This window comes from Pseudorasbora parva, chromosome 25 (assembly GCF_024679245.1).
Source record: "Pseudorasbora parva isolate DD20220531a chromosome 25, ASM2467924v1, whole genome shotgun sequence".
NCBI classification, from domain to species: domain Eukaryota; kingdom Metazoa; phylum Chordata; class Actinopteri; order Cypriniformes; family Gobionidae; genus Pseudorasbora; species Pseudorasbora parva.
The window spans coordinates 2369169-2391339 of NC_090196.1; the positions used below are offsets into that span (position 1 = coordinate 2369169).

General features: G+C 41.2%; 1 long non-coding RNA gene and 2 gene segments (V, D, J or C); 2 read left to right on the top strand and 1 right to left on the bottom strand.

Moving 5' to 3' along the window:
* Positions 1-1564: 1564 nt before the first annotated feature.
* LOC137064365 (immunoglobulin lambda constant 7-like) lies at positions 1565-11641 on the bottom strand. The segment is given in 3 exon segments: positions 1565-1887; positions 6485-6536; positions 11591-11641. Coding segments are annotated over 3 exon segments (426 nt in total).
* Positions 11642-17018: 5377 nt separating this feature from the next.
* On the top strand, positions 17019-17470 carry LOC137064366 (immunoglobulin kappa variable 3-11-like). The segment is given in 2 exon segments: positions 17019-17067; positions 17148-17470. Coding segments are annotated over 2 exon segments (372 nt in total).
* A 2530-nt stretch (positions 17471-20000) lies between these two features.
* Positions 20001-21840, top strand: LOC137065461 (uncharacterized). Its single transcript, XR_010901648.1, has 3 exons — positions 20001-20125; positions 20724-20761; positions 21413-21840. It is a non-coding gene; the product is annotated as an uncharacterized lncRNA (long non-coding RNA).
* Positions 21841-22171: the final 331 nt, after the last annotated feature.

Below are 22171 nucleotides of genomic sequence, written 5' to 3' on the forward strand. Positions count from 1 at the left end.
AGTTAAAGACTCGGGACTTGACTTGACTTGAGACACGATGACTTGAATGACTTGAGTGTTAATCACATCATGTTGTCAGTTTGAATATAAAATATATAAATTATTTAATAAACATAAAGTTGGCCCAGCTGGAGCGCAGACTGAGAACAGCGCTGTCATGACTGGATCACGACACTATCATCAGTCAAGCCCTCTCGTACCTTACGCACACCACGCCCACTTATCAGATATCACATCAACATGTCAGCCGGAGGGAAACCATGTGGGGGTCATCATCTCTTTCGGCTTCAACAATTATTCGCAAGATGGCAAAAGTCTAATGTTACACACACGAGCGTTGCAAGACATGCAACATTAAAATCACGGACGGACAGCCAGACGACAACCTCCAATATCATCCGTCATTTGAAGAGCCAGTCTGCCCAAAAAGGTTAGTTGGTAGTCAGCTAATGTATAGCTAAAGTAACCACTAGCCATTAACCCTCGATTTATTTTTATAAAATACTCCCCCTGATCTGAGCGGGAGAGTTTGCCACCTGAACACACACACATCAAAAAATACCCGATTCTAACGTTACAATGTTAAGTGAGTGGGAAAAGTCACGTGTGCGAGTGTGTGTGTGTGTGTGTGTGTGTGTGTGTGTGTGTGTGTGTGTGTGTGTGTGTGTGTGGACTTTCGTCAGAAGTTCAGTGCTAATCCAAAACACTTTAAACACTGAAATATCAACCTCAACCAAAATGATGGTTTGGATCAAAACTCAACATTGTATCAATGTCACCATGATATCAGGAACAACACAATCACACACAACACTGATCACAGCACACACACTAATAACACTATATCATTACAATCAACATCAATCTGTGTTTATGAAGAGAATGAGTCAGTGTTTTAATATGATCATCATGTTTTAGGTGTAATATATGATCCCTGTCAATCAAACTGAACAGACTGCATTCAGTCACTTCTGCTGTCTGGACGAGATGCTTTCCATTTGACCACAGAAAGATTTACATTCTTACACAATTACTCTCACAGCGGCTGATCCTTGATTTGAGATCGTGATTTTTAATGATTTGTATTATATTTGTATATATTATAGTTCAGCCCCTTCTGTAAATGTAAATGTGTAGCAGAAGTGAAAGTGGTCTGTTCCAGTCCAGATCCTGTAACCAATCAAAGAGTGAGACTGAAAATCCCATTTGCATTGTCAGGGTGGAGTGATTGTGATCCTCTCAGAATAGAGCAGCTCTGTCTCCAGAGACCATGTTCAAACCCCAAGAGCTTTATTTGACATTTACTGCTACATCAACCTTCTGAAAAGCACCTGCATCTTCATCTGTTAGTTGAATGATGTTGTCAGACACAAAGTGAACTTGTTGAGAAGCTTTATTGAATGTTGCAGCAAACACAGCAGATTGAAAGATCACACAGTGCTTTGACACACGCGAGCTCTCTTTCAGTATTGAGTTGTAAATCACTACAGCTGCAGCACTAGACTCATGTGAATCCTGCCTGACACAGGACACTCAGATACGGCTCATCTTCAGGAGAGAAACATCAGCACTCAGAGCTCTTGTGTAACGAGACCTCATGAGGAGGAGCTCCATCATGTGTTACTCTGCAGACGTACACCTCTCCCTCTTCCCAGCGTGCTTTGCTGAGGGTCAGGACGCTACTGCGGCTGTAGCGGCCATCGTCCTGCTGGCTCTCTGCGCTGGTCAGAACCCCCTCGGTGACCTCTGACCCGTCCAGTGTCCAGCTCACCAGCGCCCCCTGTGGAGAGTAAGAGCTGAGCAGGCAGAGCAGTGCGGCTGAGTCTCCAGAGATCTGCAGAGAAGAGGGCGGCAGCAGAGACACTGAGGGCTTCACTGTGGGACCAGCTGCAGGAGACAAACACAACACATTCACAAACACAAAGAACACACACTGCACTTTCATTCACAGCATTTCAACAGCAGGACAAATCACACTCACAATCTGATCCTTCATGTCCTTCAACATCACTACAGCTGATATATATATATATATATACAATATACAAACGACACAATCACTATATACATTTACATCAAACCTCATCAATCAAACTGAACATTGTAATACACCGACTGATTTCATTACAGCAGTTTTTAACTCACAACATAAAGTTCTTACATTTTACTGAGATATTCAACTCAATTTCAAACAGAATTAAAAGTCACACATAAATTGTGTTTGTATTATAAAGCACTGAATTATAATCACAACATGAGCAAAAGAGATTCAGTATCATTGACTGAACGACAGAAAGTACAACATTTACATTCTGATGTCAAATCTCTTTTCTCCATGTATGATATCTACAATAAAAGATGAACTATATATGAACTCAGTGTAGAAATAAATGAAGGAAAACAAACCTGTAATAAACTCAATAAACTCATAGTGAGACGCTTTATGGAAATATGTTTAGATTTTGTTGTTGAAAGGAATAATGCCGTTCTTCTGAATGTATAAACATGACAATATCATTGATTCAGATTAAATAATTATTACACAATATCAGAAACACTTAAAGCCTTTATACACAATGCATTATAAAAGTATTTAATGCATTAATTATGAATTGTTATTCCAATCCAATCCAATCCACCTTTATTTATAAAGCACCTTAAAAACAACACTGTTGACCAAAGTGCTGAACACAATTCACAAAACAAAAACAGCAAAATAGCAATAAAACAAATACAACAATAACAAAGTCAACCCTCAAACTGATCCAAAAGCCAAAGAAAATAAATGAGTCTTGAGACAGGATTTAAAAACAGGGAGAGACTCAGCCAGTCTAATGTGCAGAGGCAGCTCATTCCATAGTCTCGGAGCTGCCACGGCAAACGCACGATCACCTCTAATTTTACGTTTCGTCTTTGGGACGACTAACAGAGCCTGATCTGCCGACCGGAGTGAGCGAGAAGGGGTGTAAGGCACAATCAGATCAGATAAATACTTGGGGGCCAGGCCATGAAGACATTTAAAAACAAATAACATAATTTTAAAATTAATGCGGAAATGCACAGGTAGCCAGTGTAGGGACTGGAGAACTGGTGAAATATGGTCATGTTTCCGGGTTCCGGTTAAAAGACGAGCGGCTGCATTTTGGACTAGTTGTAAGCGTGCCAGTAGTGATTTGTTAAGACCAGTGTAAAGGGCATTACAATAATCTAAACGAGTAGTGATAAAAGCATGGATTAAAATTTCAAAATTCTGTGGAGATACAAATGGTTTTACTTTGGCTAATTGCCTCAGCTGGAAGAAACTAGTCTTCACCACTGCACTGACCTGAGCATCAAATTTTAAGCAACCGTCCATCTTTACTCCCAGGTTTGTAACCACTGGGCTAATGACTCGGCTTAAACAGCCCAGATCAACAGGCACTCCAGCACCTGAGTCACTCGGACCAAATAACACAAACTCAGTTTTACTCTCATTAAAATACAAGAAATTCATAGCCATCCATGCTCTTACTTCATTTAGACACTCTAAAAGGGTTTTTGACTGGCTTAGCGGCACATATATTTGACAGTCGTCAGCATAAAAATGAAACGAAACATTGTGTCTTCTAAGGATTGACCCAAGAGGCAGCACATACAATGAAAAAAGCAGCGGCCCAAGGACAGACCCTTGTGGGATTCCGCACGTCAGAGGAGCCGAAGTGGACACAGCTTCATTAACTTGAACTGAAAAACTTCGTCCTTCCAAATAAGACATAATCCAGGTCAAGGCCATCCCCTTAATGCCCACATTGTTCTCCAGTCGAGACAATAAGATTTGGTCATCAACTGTATCGAACGCAGCCGTTAGGTCCAGTAGCAGAAGAGCAACAGTATCACCCGAGTCTGAAGCCAAAAGAATGTCATTGTAAACCCTTAGCAGAGCTGTCTCGGTGCTATGGGCTGACTTAAACCCAGACTGGAACATTTCGGTAATACAATTATCATTTAAAAATGTGCTCAGCTGCAGATACACAACTTTCTCAACAATTTTAGAAAGCAGAGGGAGCTTAGAAATAGGCCGATAATTAGAGAGCTCAAATCGGTCCAGACCAGGTTTCTTTAACAAGGGTTGAACCACTGCATGTTTAAAACTCACAGGCACAACTCCATTAAGTAAACTGCCATTAACAATATCAAGTATGCATGGAATCAATGTAGGAAGAACCTCTTTAAAAAGACGAGGGGGAATCACATCATTGGGTGAGCTAGTGATTTTCATTTGTCCAATAATTTTTTCTAGAAAAGGCAAGCTAACAGGCTCAAACTGGTTAAAAACAGCAGAACAGGTTACAGAGATGCCAGGGTCATACAGGGGTGGGCCGATAAGGGCCCTAATGCTCTCCACCTTATGGATAAAAAAGTGAAGAAACTCGTCACACATTTTTGATGGGTCATACAGACATGGGAGTTGTGGGACATTAAGAACAGTTCTTATGGTATTAAAAAGAACTTGCGTATTGTGAACATTAGAAGAAATAATTTCAGAAAAATGCTTGGTCTTTTCAGCTTTTACAACTATTTGATACGAACGCCAACTCTCTCTTAGTAACTGAAATGACACTTGGAGTTTGTCCCTCTTCCACTTTCTTTCCGCCCTTCTGCACTCACGTCTAGCAGCGCGGGTGACATCGTTCAGCCAAGGGGCAGGTCTCGGTTTAGATAGCCTGGTTTTTATGGGAGCTACTGTGTCTAATGCCACTTGACAAGCAGCGTTAAAAAAAGCACATTGATCATCAATAGTTGTGTTAGGACAGACAGATACATGGTTTAAATTAAAAACTGAAGAAAACTTAGCAGCAGTGGAAGGGTTAACTATCCGACCACGGCGCACAGGAGCGCACGGTTTAACTACGACACAAGAGAGGGGAATTTCAAATACAACAGGCATATGATCGGAAAAAAAAGCATCACAGACTTCAAGATTAGAAACACCCAAGCCATGAGTTAAAACCAAGTCAAGAGTGTGCCCACGTTCCTGCGTGGGGCCAGATACACACTGTACAAGATTAAAACATTCAATGACATCTAAAAAGGCTCTTGCCATTGGCTTTTCAGGACAACACACATGTATGTTAAAGTCCCCTGCAATAAGGAGGCAGTCATACATTGGCACAAACTCAGCCAAAAATTGAGAAAAGTCATTGATGAAATTCTTATTGTATTTGGGTGGTCTATATACAAGTGCACACAGCACTGGCGATGCACCACTCAGTTCAAACAAGCTCATCTCAAAGCTGGCGAAGGATGCAGCGAGTGCGAGCTGTTTACACTTAAAATTTGTTTTATAGACTGTTGCCAGTCCTCCTCCACGGCCTGACGACCTCGGGAAGTTAAAATACAAACAGTCAGGCGGTAAAAGTTCGCAAAAAACACTCGACTCACCCACCGGAATCCACGTTTCCGTTATACAGAGAAAATCCAGATCCCGCGACTCAAAAAAGTCCTTCAAGATGAAAGTTTTATTGGCTAGCGATCTAGCATTCACTAGGGCAAACCTAGCTGGATCCGGTGCTTTTGCAGCCAGTGTAGTCCGAGCAAGCCGCCGGAGATTCTTGTGATTCACCCCGCGCCAGCGGTGGGAAGTAGTCTGTACACGGCTGGCAGAGAGCCTCACGTCCAAACCAGCCACCGGAACCAAACAGGACTTGATCGGGTCCGCAGAACGCCACGGCGTGAGGCGGCGAAATTCCGAACGGGATCCTGGCGATGTCATGGAGAAAAACGCCAGCCAGGTCCTCTGTTTCACCAGCCAGCCACCACGTTTTCCCCGGCGTCTACGGCGCGCTCTGCGCAAAGGTGGAACTGACACACGGCGAAGGTGAGCTGGTATTCCCGCAAGAAACGGGGGGCAGAAGGTTTTTGACCATCATGCTCAAATGGTACCACGTTTGTAACCAAGGGTCGAAGGTCTAAAAGTATTTGACGGTAGTAGATTAGTAGAGAGTTGACATTTGCAATAATAATTGACAACAATAACATAAATACAAATAGAGAGCACAGAGACAGACGGCAGGCCATAAACACTGGCGCCATCTTGAGATGATTCTCTTGAGATGATTCTATTCACATTATAATGCATGTATGATCTCATGAATAATTGTAACCACAGTTATAACACATTATAATATTATCTATTCATTGTTACACCTTTAGAAATTATAATACATTAAAACTCACGACAAACAACCAATTTCAGACGCAACAAGGAATTTGCAAATATTATAATGCATTTTAACTTTGGCTACAATTATTTATGAAAAGATATAAGGCATTATAATGTCCATTATGAATATCTTTATAATGCATTATACATAAAGGCTTCAAGTAAAGTTTCAGCACAATATCTAATAATCATTATCATTAATAAATGTTGTTCTTGTTTCGACTGTAAAACACTTTCTGAAATCTAAACTGTATTTTTAAATAAGGAATTAAAAAGACTTACATTTAATCACCAGTTTGGTTCCTCCACCGAATGTCCACCACAGTGATACAATCTAATGAAACGCTCGTACAAAAACCTCTATTCCACTCGAGTGAACACACACTCCAGCAGAGAGAGAGAAACAACACTTCAACACACTGATATTAGAAGCTCCTCAGCTCTTCTCAACACTCACTCATTCAGATTGACTCAATGATTTCTGATATAACACTGTTTAAAGAAATATATTTGATGAGCTGTGACCTCTGAGGTGACCTTTGACCTCTTTGATCATGGATGATGTTGTGGAGTTTCTCATAATGATGCTTCTGTTCTTCATATGCAGCTCAATCTTCAGGATTGACAGAAAAACCTGCAGCTTCAGACTTCAATCTTCAGTGAAAATCTGCTCAAATCATGAGTTTATTGAATATTATAGCCAAAGTCAATAGAAAGTGTCAACAATGGAAATAGAAAAGGTATTTTGCATGTTCTCCACAGTCAAGCATGTTTTCATATTCAAGGTCTGTTCTAAAAGTATCTGGACTGGTTATGAATCTCCACACAAGATCATGAAACGTGAACAAGCTCTAATATGTCTCCATCTTTAACAGCCTGTTTCTTCTCCATCTGATGATTTCAGACACACATGAGGCTTCATGATAGATGGAGTGACACCATGAACTCTGATTAGAGATTCACAATCAGTCCTGATACTTTCTGAACAGACTCATGATTCATGATCTGACTTTAGTGATGGCGGTTCATCTAGTGGAAGTGTAGCAGTGATGATGGTCACATGACTGAATATGGACACAGAGATGGACGTTCATCTGCACATCCTCAGTGTCTCAGGAGTCACAATACAAATAAAACTACTGAACTAACTCAAATAACATTAGTCAGAATGGAAATGATCATTGTGTAACTCTAGTGTGTGTGAGTGTGTTCTGAGCACAAGCTGTTGTAAATCCTGCCCACTTCTTTGCATTGTCAGCACATGCTTCAGTCTGAGAGTGTTTATAGTGCTGTGAGTTTAACACTTCATGACTGAGAGCAGAACAGAACACAATCTTCATCATCACACAAGACACAAGAACAACAATGAACACCATCATCATCTTCATCTGGACTCTCACTCAGTTTGCTCAAGGTTTGGATACAATATTCAAAAGGATTAATCATTTCTTTAACATGTAAAATATATAATTTTCATTTCTGTTTTCTTTCAGAGTGTAGAGGACAGATCACAGTAACTCAGAGTCCATCAATAACAGCTCAACCAGGACAAGACGTCAGAATAAACTGTAAAACCAGCAGTAGTGTGTGGAATAGTGATAATTTATACTGGTACTCACAGAAACCTGGAGAAGCTCCTAAACTCCTCATATATCTTGCAACAACCCGTTATACTGGAACTCCATCTAGATTCAGTGGCAGTGGATCTGGCAGTGATTTCACTCTGACCATCAGTGGAGTCCAGACTGAAGATACAGGAGATTATTACTGTCAGAGTTATCACTATCCAAACAGTCAGAATGTGTTCACACAGTGATAAAGAGTCGTACAAAAACCTGTGTCAGTCAGACGTCACAGTGACTGCACTGATACAGCTGAGAGATACTGCAGCTGCTGATGGACCATCACACACAACACAATGGCAGAGTTGAGAAAAGTTTCTAAAGTTTATATTAATTTATTTAATCTAAATTCGAATTTACCTCTCAAAACCTGAATATCGATGAATATTTTTCAATGCTCAAAAATTCAGATACAATAAAAATTTATCAATTTACAGAATTTCAGATCAAATATATTCAGGTTGACCAAACTGTATTGCTCAAATTTAGATCGAATTAATTCAAGTTAAATATTCACATGTTAGCCTCCGGTCTGCCCAGAATAAGAAAAACTCGTGATTAAAGAAGTGGATCTCAAAACTGATGACTTCAGGGAAACGGGTACGTTTGCTGTTCGGTCGGACTAATTATGTTTCCAACACATAGCTATGGTTTGTGTGAATATTCTCTCTATGTACGCACTGCAAAAAACACTTTTCTTACTCAGTATTTTTGTCTTGTTTCGAGTCCAAACATCTAAAAATTCTTAAAACAAGAAGTATTTACTAGACAAGCAAAAGTAATTTTCTTGTTTTGGGGAAAAAATAATGTTGTTTTAAGATTATTTTTCTTACTGCACTGGCAGATTATTTATCTTATTTTAATCAAAAACTCTCTTCATTTAGAGTTATTTTCCCCCAAAACAAGACAATTACTTTTGCTTGTCTAGTAAATACTTCTTGTTTTAAGAATTTTTAGACGTCTGGACTAGAAACAAGACAAAAATACTGAGTGAATTGAGGAAACTATCTAGAAAGAAAAATCGGTTGTATCGTGAGTCTGTCACCAAGCCCACTCCGCATAGAAACATACAAACAATTTAGGACCCAATTCACAAGCTTAATTAAGGCGACTAAAGAAAAGTTTTATGCAGACCAGTTTAATCGTGTCTCTAATGACATTAAATCAACCTGGAACATTATAAATCAGGTGCTGTGTGGTAATAGGAAGCCCTCTGCACCCACAGAGATGAGGGATTATGATAGGTGTCTATCAGACCCCACTGATATAGCTGATTGCTTCAGTCATTGTTTTACCAAAATTGGTTCTGATTTAGCACACAATATCCAGAAGACTGATAATGATCCATGTAGCCTAATAAACGGGCGGTACTCTTCCCTCCCTAATCGTGATAACCCAACTACACAGGAGGTCCGATATATTTTTTCTTTAGAAAACTCAGCCCGTGGCCACGATGGCATTAAGAGTATCCTCCTCAAGGAGACCATTGATCATATTATTCAACCTCTTACTTATGTAATCTCTTTATCATTTCAATCCGGAATTATTCCCCAAGCTCTGAAAATTGCAAAAGTCATTCCCATTTTTAAATCAGGCGATATCAAGGTGTTTAGCAATTATCGTCCCATATCCATTTTGCCCTGTATCTCTAAAATATTTGAGAAACTCGTCTATGAACGATTAAACAAACATTTATTTGTTAATAATATTATTTATTACACGGCTCTGTGAAATACTTGATTCTGATTGGTCAATCGCACATTCCAGTGGTATGTTATTTCAGAAGTGTATTGAGAGTTGCTAGACGACACTTGCGGGCAGATTAGATTTGCTGCCGCTAGGGTGCGTCTAGATTTCTAGGCTAGCCGTCGCCAATAGCAACGCATTATAACAGCGCACATCATCACAGCGGCTCGACCGAACCGTTTATTCATTAACCCTTGTGTGGTGTTCATATTTTGTTCTTCAGCCAGTGTTCGTGGGTCTGGTGGACCCGCTGCATTTCTGGGTATTTAATTCAACACAATCAAACTATTTCATGTTAAAATACTCAACAGATGTTTACTTCATCCCAATTACAAGCAATATAAACAGCATATGTGGTTAACATCCGCCCCTTACCTTTGTTAGATCACATTTAGGTATTAAAGTGCTACTTTTTTATTTTTTATTTTTTATAAAATGTGATAAAACAAGAAAATCAACTATAATATTTAATAACATTTATAAAATGTAAGATATTTGTGGAAATAATTTAACAAATATACAAATGAATTTTTTTATAACTATTATTATTAACTACTATTATTATTATTTATTTGAAATTCATTAGAAATGTTACCCATTCAGGCCATACACACACACACACACACACACACACACACACACACACACACACACACACACACACACAGCAGGCCCAGACAGGAGGAGGACAGAGTGAAAGGTGAAGCTCTTCTTGGTTTTGGAACGAGCTGATGCTCAATCTCATCCTCTTCTTCAAACTCACTGTCAGACTCTGGGTGCGTCTCAATCAGCTCCCTAGTTCAGTAGTCAGGGCACTGATCAGGACACAAGTCAATGGGCTAACTTCCTGATCAGTGCCCTGACTACTGAACTAGGGAGCTGATTGAGACGCACCATCTGAATGTTCAGACATGTGATCCTCACGCTCTGAAAGCTCTTCCTCTACAGCCGGTCCTGGAGAGCCTCAGTCCTGAAGAGTTCAGCTCAACCCTGATCAAACTCACCTGCCTGTAGCTTTCTAGTAGCCCTTCAGGCCTTGCTTAGCTTGTTCAGGTGTGTTTGATTAGGGTTGAAGCAAAACTACGCAGGACTGTGGATCTCCAGGACCAGCGTTCGCCACCCCATCTCTTCATTCCCAAAAGCTTCACTCTCTTCCAAAATCAATTACAATGCCCTCTGAGCAGCAAATCTTTTGGCCATCCGGATCAGTTGGGATAAAGAACCACACTGGCAAAGCTATATTTGTTCTGTCCCGCCTCCAATCTGCAGCTGGGATAGAGTATGAGAAAATAAAGACTGGTTCCTGCAAGACAGAGGGGAAAATGTGCAGGAAAGTGAGAGAAGACCATAAAAACATTGTGCGGGAACAGCAGAAACACAAAACTTACACTTACACTCACTCACACACACACACTCACACACACACACACACACACACACACACACACGTCTGGATCACTATATTTGTGGGGACTCTCCACAGACGTAATCGTTTTTATACTGTACAAACTGTATATTGAATAAGTGCCTGGTGGCAAGTTATTCAGAATCTAGTGCACACTACACAATTTGTGTTTGTTTCGTGATGTACCCAGGGGATTGCATAGTTCAAATTCATCATAAAGTTAAACAAATTCACTACTCAACTGACAGGAGAGTGTTGTCCTTAAAGTCCACACCGTTACACACGATCTCTTAGAGAGCGATGCCGCTGCTTATCTGACGGGTCTGAATAACCTTCCTGTGTTCTGTGGAGACTGATAATGTCATTTCACACGGCAGGACCAGTAGATGCTGCAAAGACTGCAGTAATAGGAGACACTGAAAGGCCCTGCTCTTTTTTGGTCCAGAATACACTTCACTGGCTTAATAATATTTAACAATTCCTTAAAGCATTATGTTCTCTTATATGCTGTAGCAAGGAGACCATCTTTCCCTATTGCTTTCAATAAAATAACTAGTTCCCTATCTCGAGGGAACTTCGAGCTGCGTCGAAACGCTAGGGGACGCCTCTGCGTACCATGTCATGAAGCACTTGTGTAATCAGTCCAATAGCGGGACGAAACGTCATGGGCGGGTGACGTCATCGACCAGGAAGCTATAAAGCATGCCCGGACCAAACAGTCACTAGCTTCTGTGTCTTCACAAGCGCTCTGTGTGAATTGTATGTCCATTTATTGTGTGTGTGTTCAAAAAAAAATAAAAAAAGAAAGAAAGAAATATGGCAAGTCCGTATAGGCGTTGTGTTCCTCCCTGCCCACGTTACATCATGGGTGGGGATACGCACGACCTATGTGTGATGTGTTTGGGGCTCGAGCATGCCCAGTCAGCTCTCGAGGGGGTCGGCTGCGAGCATTGCGAGAGACTCCCAATGCGCATATTAAGATCACGCCGGGCACTCTTCGAGGAGAGTGCTTTGGCTCGCGGTCCTCAGGGCTCGGGTCCCGCTGTTGCCGAGGCGCGGCGAAGGCTCGCGTCCTGGGGATCGCAGTTGGATCTAGTGGCGGGGTTAGAGACGGGTGATCCCCTATCTCTGCCTTTACCCGCTGGATCTCATGCCTCAGTTAGCGAGCTGGAAGCACGCTCTGCGGTTTTCTTCTGCTCGCGCTGAGTCACAAACGCAGCAGCACTCCAGTTCCGAGGAACTGGATGTTGTTAGCGCTGATGATGATCTGCCAAAAGAAAACGACACACACACACTCATAAAAAGAGGAGCTATTGGTGTAACTCGCACTATGTCCAGGTTAAGTTTAGACTGGCCGGCCGAGTGTCAAGAAGTTAGCCAAAAAATAAATAAATAAAATAAGAAAGAGAAAGAACAATATAATGGCGAGCAGACAGCATGTTTGAGATTACGAGGGGCTGAATCTAGTGGCTCGGATCTCGCGTTTGCCGAGGCAGCGTGTAGATCACAGGTCTACAATATAGATTCTATGACTCGATCGCGGATCTCGCGCTTGCCGAGGCAGCGTGTAGATTACGGGGTTGAGCCTAGTGGCTCAGATCGCGTGTTTGCAGAGGCATCGCGTAGATTATGGGTCTGCATCTATCATTCAGAGGCGACGATGTCTCGGGGGGAAGAGACGCTTGCGAGCTATCTCTCCCCCGAGTCAGCATCGTCACACAGCCCCACAGCTGCCCACAACAAGCTGGTAAAAAAAAAAAAAAAAAAGTGGGCTTTGTGGGTAGGGCATATTCGGCAGCAGATCAGGCAGCCGCCGGTTTGTATACGGCGGTTGCCCTGCAAGCGTATAAAACAAGCAGACCTGATGGGGGATATTGATATTGAGTGTGAAATATAAATATATATATATATATATATATATATATATAAATCAAAATGTCCCTCTGGGGATGTCGGGCGGGGCAGCCTCAGCCGAGTACGTCCTTTCTCAAACCTACACCGAGCAAAACAAAGAGAGAGCGTGTGTGAGGACAGAGACGGGGGGAATCTTATGCAAGTAAAAGTTTATTAAAATAAATAGCGAGAAAGAGAGAGAAAGAGTCAAAATCCACAACGGGTCTCAGGAACTGTGATGTTGATGCTCAATCCTGACGGATCTCAGGAACTCAGATGTTGATGCTCAATCCAGAACGGATCTCAGATGTTGATGCTCAGTCAGAACAAATCTCAGGAACTCAGATGTAGATGCTCAGTCAGAACAAATCTCAGGAACTCAGATGTTCATGCTCGGTCAGAAAGAATCTCAGGAACTCAGATGTTGATACATAATCCAGAAAAGGTCTCAGGAATTCAGATTTTGATGAACAGTCCAGAACGGTGAGGAGCACCGTAATCACCCAAACGGATCTTGTCTAAAAACGAGACACACAGAAGAGCAGAGGAAAAACATCAATAGTACACAGAAGTGTACAGTACCAAGTTCAAGGTGTAGTCAGCCCCAGTTTAAAAACGAGACTCGTTGACAGTAGAAGAATCCAACTAGACCACAAGGAAATAATCCACAAGAAAGCGTTGCACAGTGTACTCACAAAAATACCGGGAGAGGGAGCAGAAGCCAAAGGAATTAACAAATTCCCACCGAGTCCTGGAGGAAAAACACAGTGGAAAACAAGAAAACCCGATCAAAGACCAACAATAGTCACACACAGCATGGCAGCAAACACCCAGGAGAAACACAACGAACGCGCACAGAACACAGCACACCTGGACCTTAAATAGAGGGAAACACACAACAGCTGTGGAAAACAATCAGGGATAACGAGAAGGGAGGAGACAAAGAGTGCACACAGGAACACAAAAGGTAAACACACAAAAAGAGCAACCAATCACACTGGGATCCTGACAGCGTGGCCGTGGCCCGAGGCCCGAGCAAGGGAAAACCGGCTTCAAAGCAGACGCTTAGCAAGTGGATAGTCGAGGCTATTTCGCTTGCTTATGAGTCGGCCGGACATCCTTCACCAATGAGGGTCCGCGCCCACTCCACTAGCAGTATGGCTGCCTCTATGGCTCTTATTTCGGGAGTTTCATTGTCAGAGGTATGTGATGCGGCTGGGTGGTCCTCTCCGCATACATTTGTGAGGTTTTACAATCTAGATGTAGCCTCTACACCGGGGTCCCGGGTGTTTCTGGGTTGATTCACACATACAGACATTTGGGACTCTGGCGGCGTGGGTATTGAGGTCCCCTAGCGTTTCGACGCAGCTCGAAGTTCCCTCGAGATAGGGAACGTCTCAGGTTACGTATGTAACCATGGTTCCCTGAGAGGGAACAAGATGCTGCGTCGCTATGCCATACTCCCGGCATGCCTGTGATCGACTTGTTCGGCTTTTTCCAGAAGCTAGTGACTGTTTGGTCCAGGTGTGCTTTTTAGCTTCCTGGTCGATGACGTCACCCGCCCGTGACGTATCGTCCCGCTATTGGACTGATTACACAAGTGCTTCATGACATGGTACGCAGAGGCGTCCCCTAGCGTTTCGACGCAGCGTCTCGTTCCCTCTCAGGGAACCATGGTTACATACGTAACCAGAGACGATTTGCACAGTATATCATCTACACTGTAAAAAAAAAAAATTCAGGTCTCCAATTGAACATTTTCTAGTGACTGATCGCTTCTAAATATTTCAGTTGGCCAAATTTAATTTCTGTGATTTGATGCAATTTAATCACAGAAATTCAATTTGGCCAACTAAAAAATGTAGATGTGATCAGTCACTAGAAAATGTTCCATTGGAGACCTGAATTTTGTTTACTGTGTAGTTTACGTAATATTTAAACTATCAACTTCTAGTCTTTTGTTTTTGAAAGATTTGAAAGACTGCTGCAAGTTACACACACACACACACACACACACACACACACACACACACACACACACACACACACACACACACACACACACACACACACACACAGCACTTAAGAGGAAGTGTAGTTCATCAAGTAGTTCATCAATGGCTGTTGATGGCACATAAACATGTTTTCCAACTCCAGTAAAACTACAGCTATTGTTTTTTTCTACTTTTGGAAGGTCTTCTGAAGTATCTATATCAATATCTATAACAATATCTGTGACAGCAGAAGATGAGGGGACATCATCTACAGGACTGTCAGATTCATCTGACCGAGCGAGAAGGTCCTCACTGCAGAATACAAGATCCAGATCCAACCAGAAGAATCCAGAAGTTGATTTGACTTCTTCACCAGGTAAAGAGGTTGCCCTGGTTCAGCTTGAGGAACTGACAGACTGCTGTCCTCTTGTGGCCTATACAGTTTTTTCCAAACGTATGGTAACCCTGAAGAGACACATCGTCATCAGACTTTATATGCTGTGCTTCTTCGTCAGGTGAACCAGCATGTTTGTGGAGTTGGTCGATGGTTGACGGTTGACCGTGGTATGTAGGACGAGGAAGAAGGGGGGAACTTTTTTTAATTATTAGTGAAGATGTCCACCCAGACTTCTGCAGCGAGGTTCTGCCAAATCTGTGCTGACCTTATTTGAGTGTTGTGTGCATGATGTAATGCCCTGGTAGATCTGAAAGTGTGAAAGGATGAATGAGTGATTTATCGGTGTTGTGTTTTTTTCTTCTTATGTTCCGTGTTAAGTTTCCCTACTGTATTCAGTGTCTGTTTTACCTTGTGTGTTAATAAAGTTAGCTTCAAGATATAGAGAACGCGGCAATGACTATTGGCGTCGAAGACTTGCATCTCACGCTCCACCCTGCCGCGCGGGCGTAAAGTGGAGGCGATCGCAACACACTATTGCCATTCACTTCGGAGAGAGAGAACGAGAGAAGAGGCTTCTTTGAGTGCTGGTGGGATGGCACGATCAGCGGTGGCCGTGAGTTTTCACAGCACTGTTTGGTCTGTTGGTTCGGTGAGGGCGTCCCAATGGTGAGAGCACACACAGGCCTGCACATCTCTCCTGTGTTTTCCCGCAGTCGTTCCTGTGTGCTTCAGCACATTTAAGGGTTGAGTCCCTTCGCTTAAATCCTGATCTAGTTTCTTTTCTGGTGCTCTGGAAAAGGGCTACTTCGGCTGATGAGTCTGGGTGATCTGAGGATTACAGTGGGGCCACCCTGCCGAGTCAATCTCCGTGGGCCCCCACTCCTCTAGCGCATCGCAGCATGCTGAGACTGTGTTCGTGGGTGGTTCATGTTCTCTCAGAGACTGACCCCGTCGGCGTGTTGTTCACTTGCCTTTTTCATAAGTGTTTGAGTGTTCAGCGCGCCGTTTGCCGTCTCATGGCCACACTTACTATCTCTTATGCTTGCTGGTAGCTTACAGACGGGATTGCCGGACCTTTAAAAAAAAAAGGGGACCTAGCGTTTCATTTGGGGCTCTGGGAGAGGACAGATGTCAACCGCTGCATCAGAGAGAGGGTGCCCAGAGAGGATGTGTGCTCATGCTGAATCAGATTCATACTTGACAGCCATACTTTCCCGGCTGGTGGAGGCGTGGTGCGACGCGTAAATTGTCTTGCCTTTTTCCCCTTATGTTTATTCCAGGATTTGCATTGGGAAGGCTTTGGCAGTGTGGAGCACCATTGGGGCCATAATCTGTGTACAGTTTTTCCTCTCTCTCACTGCCCTCATCGGTGGTTATTTTATTTATTTTACATTACAAAAAAATAAAGCAATGTTAAATCTGTTCGCAATTTTTTTTTTTTTTTTCATTATCAACTCAAAGTACCGATAAGAATACTGTTAAAACCTTAACTATACCCATCCCTCCTCAGGAGTCACAATACAAATAAAACTACTGAACTAACTCAAATAACATTAGTCAGAATGGAAATGATCATTGTGTAACTCTAGTGTGTGTGAGTGTGTTCTGAGCACAAGCTGTTGTAAATCCTGCCCACTTCTTTGCATTGTCAGCACATGCTTCAGTCTGAGAGTGTTTATAGTGCTGTGAGTTTAACACTTCATGACTGAGAGCAGAACAGAACACAATCTTCATCATCACACAAGACACAAGAACAACAATGAACACCATCATCATCTTCATCTGGACTCTCACTCTGTTCGCTCAAGGTTTGTGCTACAATATTCAAAAGGATTAATCATTTCTTTAACACGTAAAATATATAATTTTCATTTCTGTTTTCTTTCAGAGTGTATAGGACAGATCACAGTAACTCAGAGTCCATCAATAACAGCTCAACCAGGACAAGAAGTCAGAATAAACTGTAAAACCAGCAGTAGTGTGCATGGTGGTAGCTACTTACACTGGTACTCACAGAAACCTGGAGAAGCTCCTAAACTCCTCATATATCACGCAACAAACCGTTATACTGGAACTCCATCTAGATTCAGTGGCAGTGGATCTGGCAGTGATTTCACTCTGACCATCAGTGGAGTCCAGACTGAAGATACAGGAGATTATTACTGTCAGAGTCAACACTTGATCAACAGTCAGTGGGTGTTCACACAGTGATAAAGAGTCGTACAAAAACCTGTGTCAGTCAGACGTCACAGTGACTGCACTGATACAGCTGAGAGATACTGCAGCTGCTGATGGACCATCACACACAACACTGATCACTGATGGTAGGGGTATATCATAAAATACCACTATAGAGCTGTATTTTCTGTAAAATGAACAAACTACAAATTTTACTTATTCAATTCAATCCTGACCAATCGCCCCGTCCCCACTGAAGAGAAACACCCCCACAACATTATGTTGCCACCACCATGCTTCACAGTAGGTATGGTGTGTTTTGGGTGGTGTGCTGTGTTTGCTCTTCGCCATAGCGCTTGGAGTTCAGTCCATCAACATCAGTTTTGGTCTCATCAGATCATAGCACCTTTGGTCAGATGGCATCAGATTCTTCAAGGTGTGTTTTTGCATAGCACAAATGAGATGAGTGTGGCACTTTTTCAGGAAAGGCTTCTTTATTTCAGCGCTATGTTTGGAGAAAAGCACACAACCCGGTGAAATATGGTGGTGGCAACATGATGTTCACTTTGATGATGAAGGATATAATGTGTACATACAGACTTATTTTATTTTCCAGGGTGTAATATGACAAAAGGTGAAGATTTTCACAGTGTAAGAGCCATATATTATTTGTTTCTTATGTAGATGTGAGTTAAATAATTGTTTGCATTAAGCAATTGTTAAATAATTATGAGTAAATAATAATTAAGTGTAATTTAATATTACATATTGACAATGACGTAATTTCCGGCTAGGACCGTTAGTTTTTGTGTGATGCAATATTGGAGCGATACAGCTTTTTGACCGTGTAACATTTTTTCCAGTTGATTTTGTTAATAAACATTCATTGAAAAGAAGTTACTGGACTAATGGATGTTATTCGCGTTCAAATCCTGCTCACTTACAAAGAAGAAATGCAACCAGATGAGAATATAGACGGATTGCATGCACATTGAAAGTCAAAAAACTCGCTCGCGGTGGATATGGAAAGTGAAAGTGGAAGTGCGCGGACGGCGCACTTTTGAATCGACGACAAGGACATCGTTGATAAAGGTTCGTCTTTAAATAAACACTGAAAGGACATCAGCAATAAGGGACCGTTGGTGAATGACCACTGAAGTGTTTCATGATCTTGGATTATGAATAGCGGACTCTATAGTGCTTTATTCTATGGTGGGGGAAAAACTGCGTCACAGAGAAGAACGTCGTCACTCATTAAAGTACCCTTCTTTGAATGAGGTAACTGACTTTAAATCAGCTATAAAGTTTACACAATGCATGTATGAAGAAGCTGAAATGCACACGTTTGATCCAGAAAGGTATTACGTATACTTTTAATCTTCTGCAAACAGTTTGTGCATTAGTGGAATTAAGATGGCTGAAGGAGGAGAGGATGACGTTACCGTTTTTGAACACAAGAGGGCGCCTAAACCCACTAAAAAAGCATTAGAGGAGCAATTACACAGACGGATTGGATAGGCTCTGTGCACAAAGCGTAGTGACGAACTTCCGCTGTCGCCAGAAGTCGGCATTTCTGTTTCCGGTTTTCTAACGCATCGGCCAGAATGTCTTGCTTTACTAGATGTCTCCAGGACCTTCCAAAAATTAGCGTCAGCGATGTTCATCGCATCGTCGATGCCTGGTCTCCTGCTCCGACAAGCAAGAGGGACAAGGGATTTAAACTTTATATATCAAGTTACCTGCACAACTACGAGGGTAAGTAGTTTAATCTAATGTGTTATGCCGGCAGATAGCGGCTAAGCTAGTTACCCAGCAAACACAAAACGTTTTTACAACTTTCCACAACGTTGTATTCTGGTTGCAATTAGGTAATGTTGTAGTACAACGTTTTAAAGACGTTTTAAAAACGTTTTTTAAAATAGAAAAATAATGTAACCAAAATAAAACGTTTTAAAAACGTTGTGAAAATACCAACCTGGGACGTTTTCTTTAAGTAGTCAAAAAAACGTAAATATCACGTTTGTCTACTACGAAAACTAAACTAGACGAAACTACAACCTTTGGTAGACGTTTTATTCAGGTTTTAAAATAACGTGATCTGAACCTTTTAATAAAACGTTTTAAAAACGTCATGGTAGTACCAAAATACAACCATATGCCAAACCTCCAACGGTAGGCTACGTTCTGTTTGTGAAAAATATACACAGAATATAAACAGAACGTGACAGTAACATTTTAACATCAACGATTCAGTGACTGATCGAGTAACAGATGAGGCTGATGCAGAGCTGAGCATTCGATATCAATGTTGTGAATATACTTTAAGGTGCTCATTTAACTGATAGAATAGCTATATTAGAGTATTATATTATATTATATTATAGTATATTATATTATACAAGCTTTCATTCTCATTCCATTTAAAGTTTTACGTAGGCATAGGCTGCAGTTTCCACTTAAACGGTGGCCTACTTAACTATCGGGACATTATACTTCAGTATAAAAATATGTATTCATGTAAACGCAACACTGCACAAATTACGCATGACATTTAATGTGCGTGCGTGTTGAACATTCGAGTCGCTTTTAAACAAACTGGAGCGGATGGAATTACCATGGAAACGGGGCAGCTCGTCTGACAACAAGCAGCAAAGCTCCGTCTGTCACTGTTGTTTTCACTAATTTCAGGTAAGTTTAGTCCCTAATATTACACATATAATACATACAACTGTTCTTGACACTTTCTAACACGCTTCTGTTGAATATTTACTGTAAATAAATGGTTTAGTGTCTTCGGAAAAAGTCCGTTAGCGTCTTAACCGTTAGGCTAATTGAGAGGTAACGTTAGGCTAACTATAGCCCTGAGCTCTTATTTATGAAAGTTTGGGCTTTTAATCACATATTATGTGTAGATAAGAGGTTTTGTTAATGTTGTGCTGGCCATTTGTCAATGGTTGAATGAAAGGAACGTTAATTTAAGTCTTTAACCAAACAGTTTGCACTTTACGTGACTCGGTGACGTCACTCACATGCGCTATTTCAAACATGTTTGAGCTTTCATAGTAAACAAGTATTGACCACGTATATAACCATGCATCTGTAAAACCTAAACGTAAATTCTGGTATCTTACGATATTATATATTGTATATATCCTGTATATTAATCTTTTTTTTTTTTTTTTGCTGCATTTTCACTAGTTTATTTATTTCTAATAAACCTACCTGAGTGACATTGTATAGTTTACCACTTATTGTTGGCTCTGTGACAAATTGTTTATGTTCCTAGATTGTGATGGCTGTTCAGCACTATGAACCATCTGACTTGTAAGTAAAACATACATACATACATACAACCATACAAACATTCCTGTGTGTATATGTTGATCATTCTAGCAAATTAAATGGTTAAATGTTCATTAATTAACTCTGAGATCAACTTTGCAGATGCAGTTCATGTGTGCGTATAGGGAGACAGTAGATACTGAAATCATCACGAGTGTCTGACGTGCTTCGGTTTAAGTAGTAGTAGTTATTTAAATACTATAGACATGGCAGAACAAAGACTTCAGATTTCAGTTCCAGTCTTTTTGAGCTTTAATATTCAGACACTAGTCTGTATCAATATCTGATTCATTGTGGAGCCCTTATTTTGATTTATACATAAAGAATATTTCCAAATTCTGTAACGTTCTGCTTAATAGAGTAAGCTCCATTTGTGACTGGATTCTGTGATTTCATCCATGTTTGGCTCTACGTGGTATTTGCAGTATTAAAGAGAGGTAGTTTTGAGAGTGAATTATTGTTGTGTTATAAATTTGTTACCATTAGTATAAGAAGGGTAAGACTAAAAGACTAAATTTCAGTCCGGCAGAATTTTCTGCACACTTCACCACCAAGGCCAGATGAGCATTGTGAATGTACGAACCTCACATTATATTTATAACAATCCTTGTTGATGTTTGAATTGTATTTCAGGGCAGTTTGTGAAGACGGATAAACAAGAGATGTTGTGAAAACCAGGACAGAAGTCGGTTCCAGATCCACCTTCCAGACCAGACTTCTGTCTCATATGGATTGCTGTCTAATGGTGTATTATATGTTCTCTGCAGAATTAGGTGCATGCAGATATTACTCAGGAACACGACTAAACTTTATTTGCTATAATACATCTATTTAGTGTACCAATGTGAAACAGACTAAAACACTTGACTGTTTCTCAAAATCAGGTATGCCAATATTATAAAATATTATTTATTGAACAATAATAGAGACAGAGTGTATTTAGGCCACGCCCACACCGGGGAGGAAACATTCCAACGCTCTCCATTGATTTTGTGTTGCGTGAAGCGGTCACCTCGTCTTTTTTTACTTATAACAAAAACGGCAATGTCTAAAAGCTCATATGTGACAAGGTGTGCAGCACACAAGGTAAAAAACACATAACTAACTTTTTATAAGCTGTCGACCCCAAAAAACAAACGTTTAAGGACAAAAGTGGATACAGGCAATAAGACGTGAAGCTTCAGCAAGAAGAATGGTTCAATTTTGGGATCCTGACACTCCATTCTCTCAGTGTAATATAGCATGACGCGCTCTGTCTCAAGTGCCTGTATCCACTTTAGTCTTTAAACACTCGTTGTTTTTTTGGGGTCAACAGCTTATAAAAACTTCTGGGTTTTGTTCCTGGGGTTTTTAGCTTGTTTTCTGTACACCTTGTCACATATCAGCTTTTAG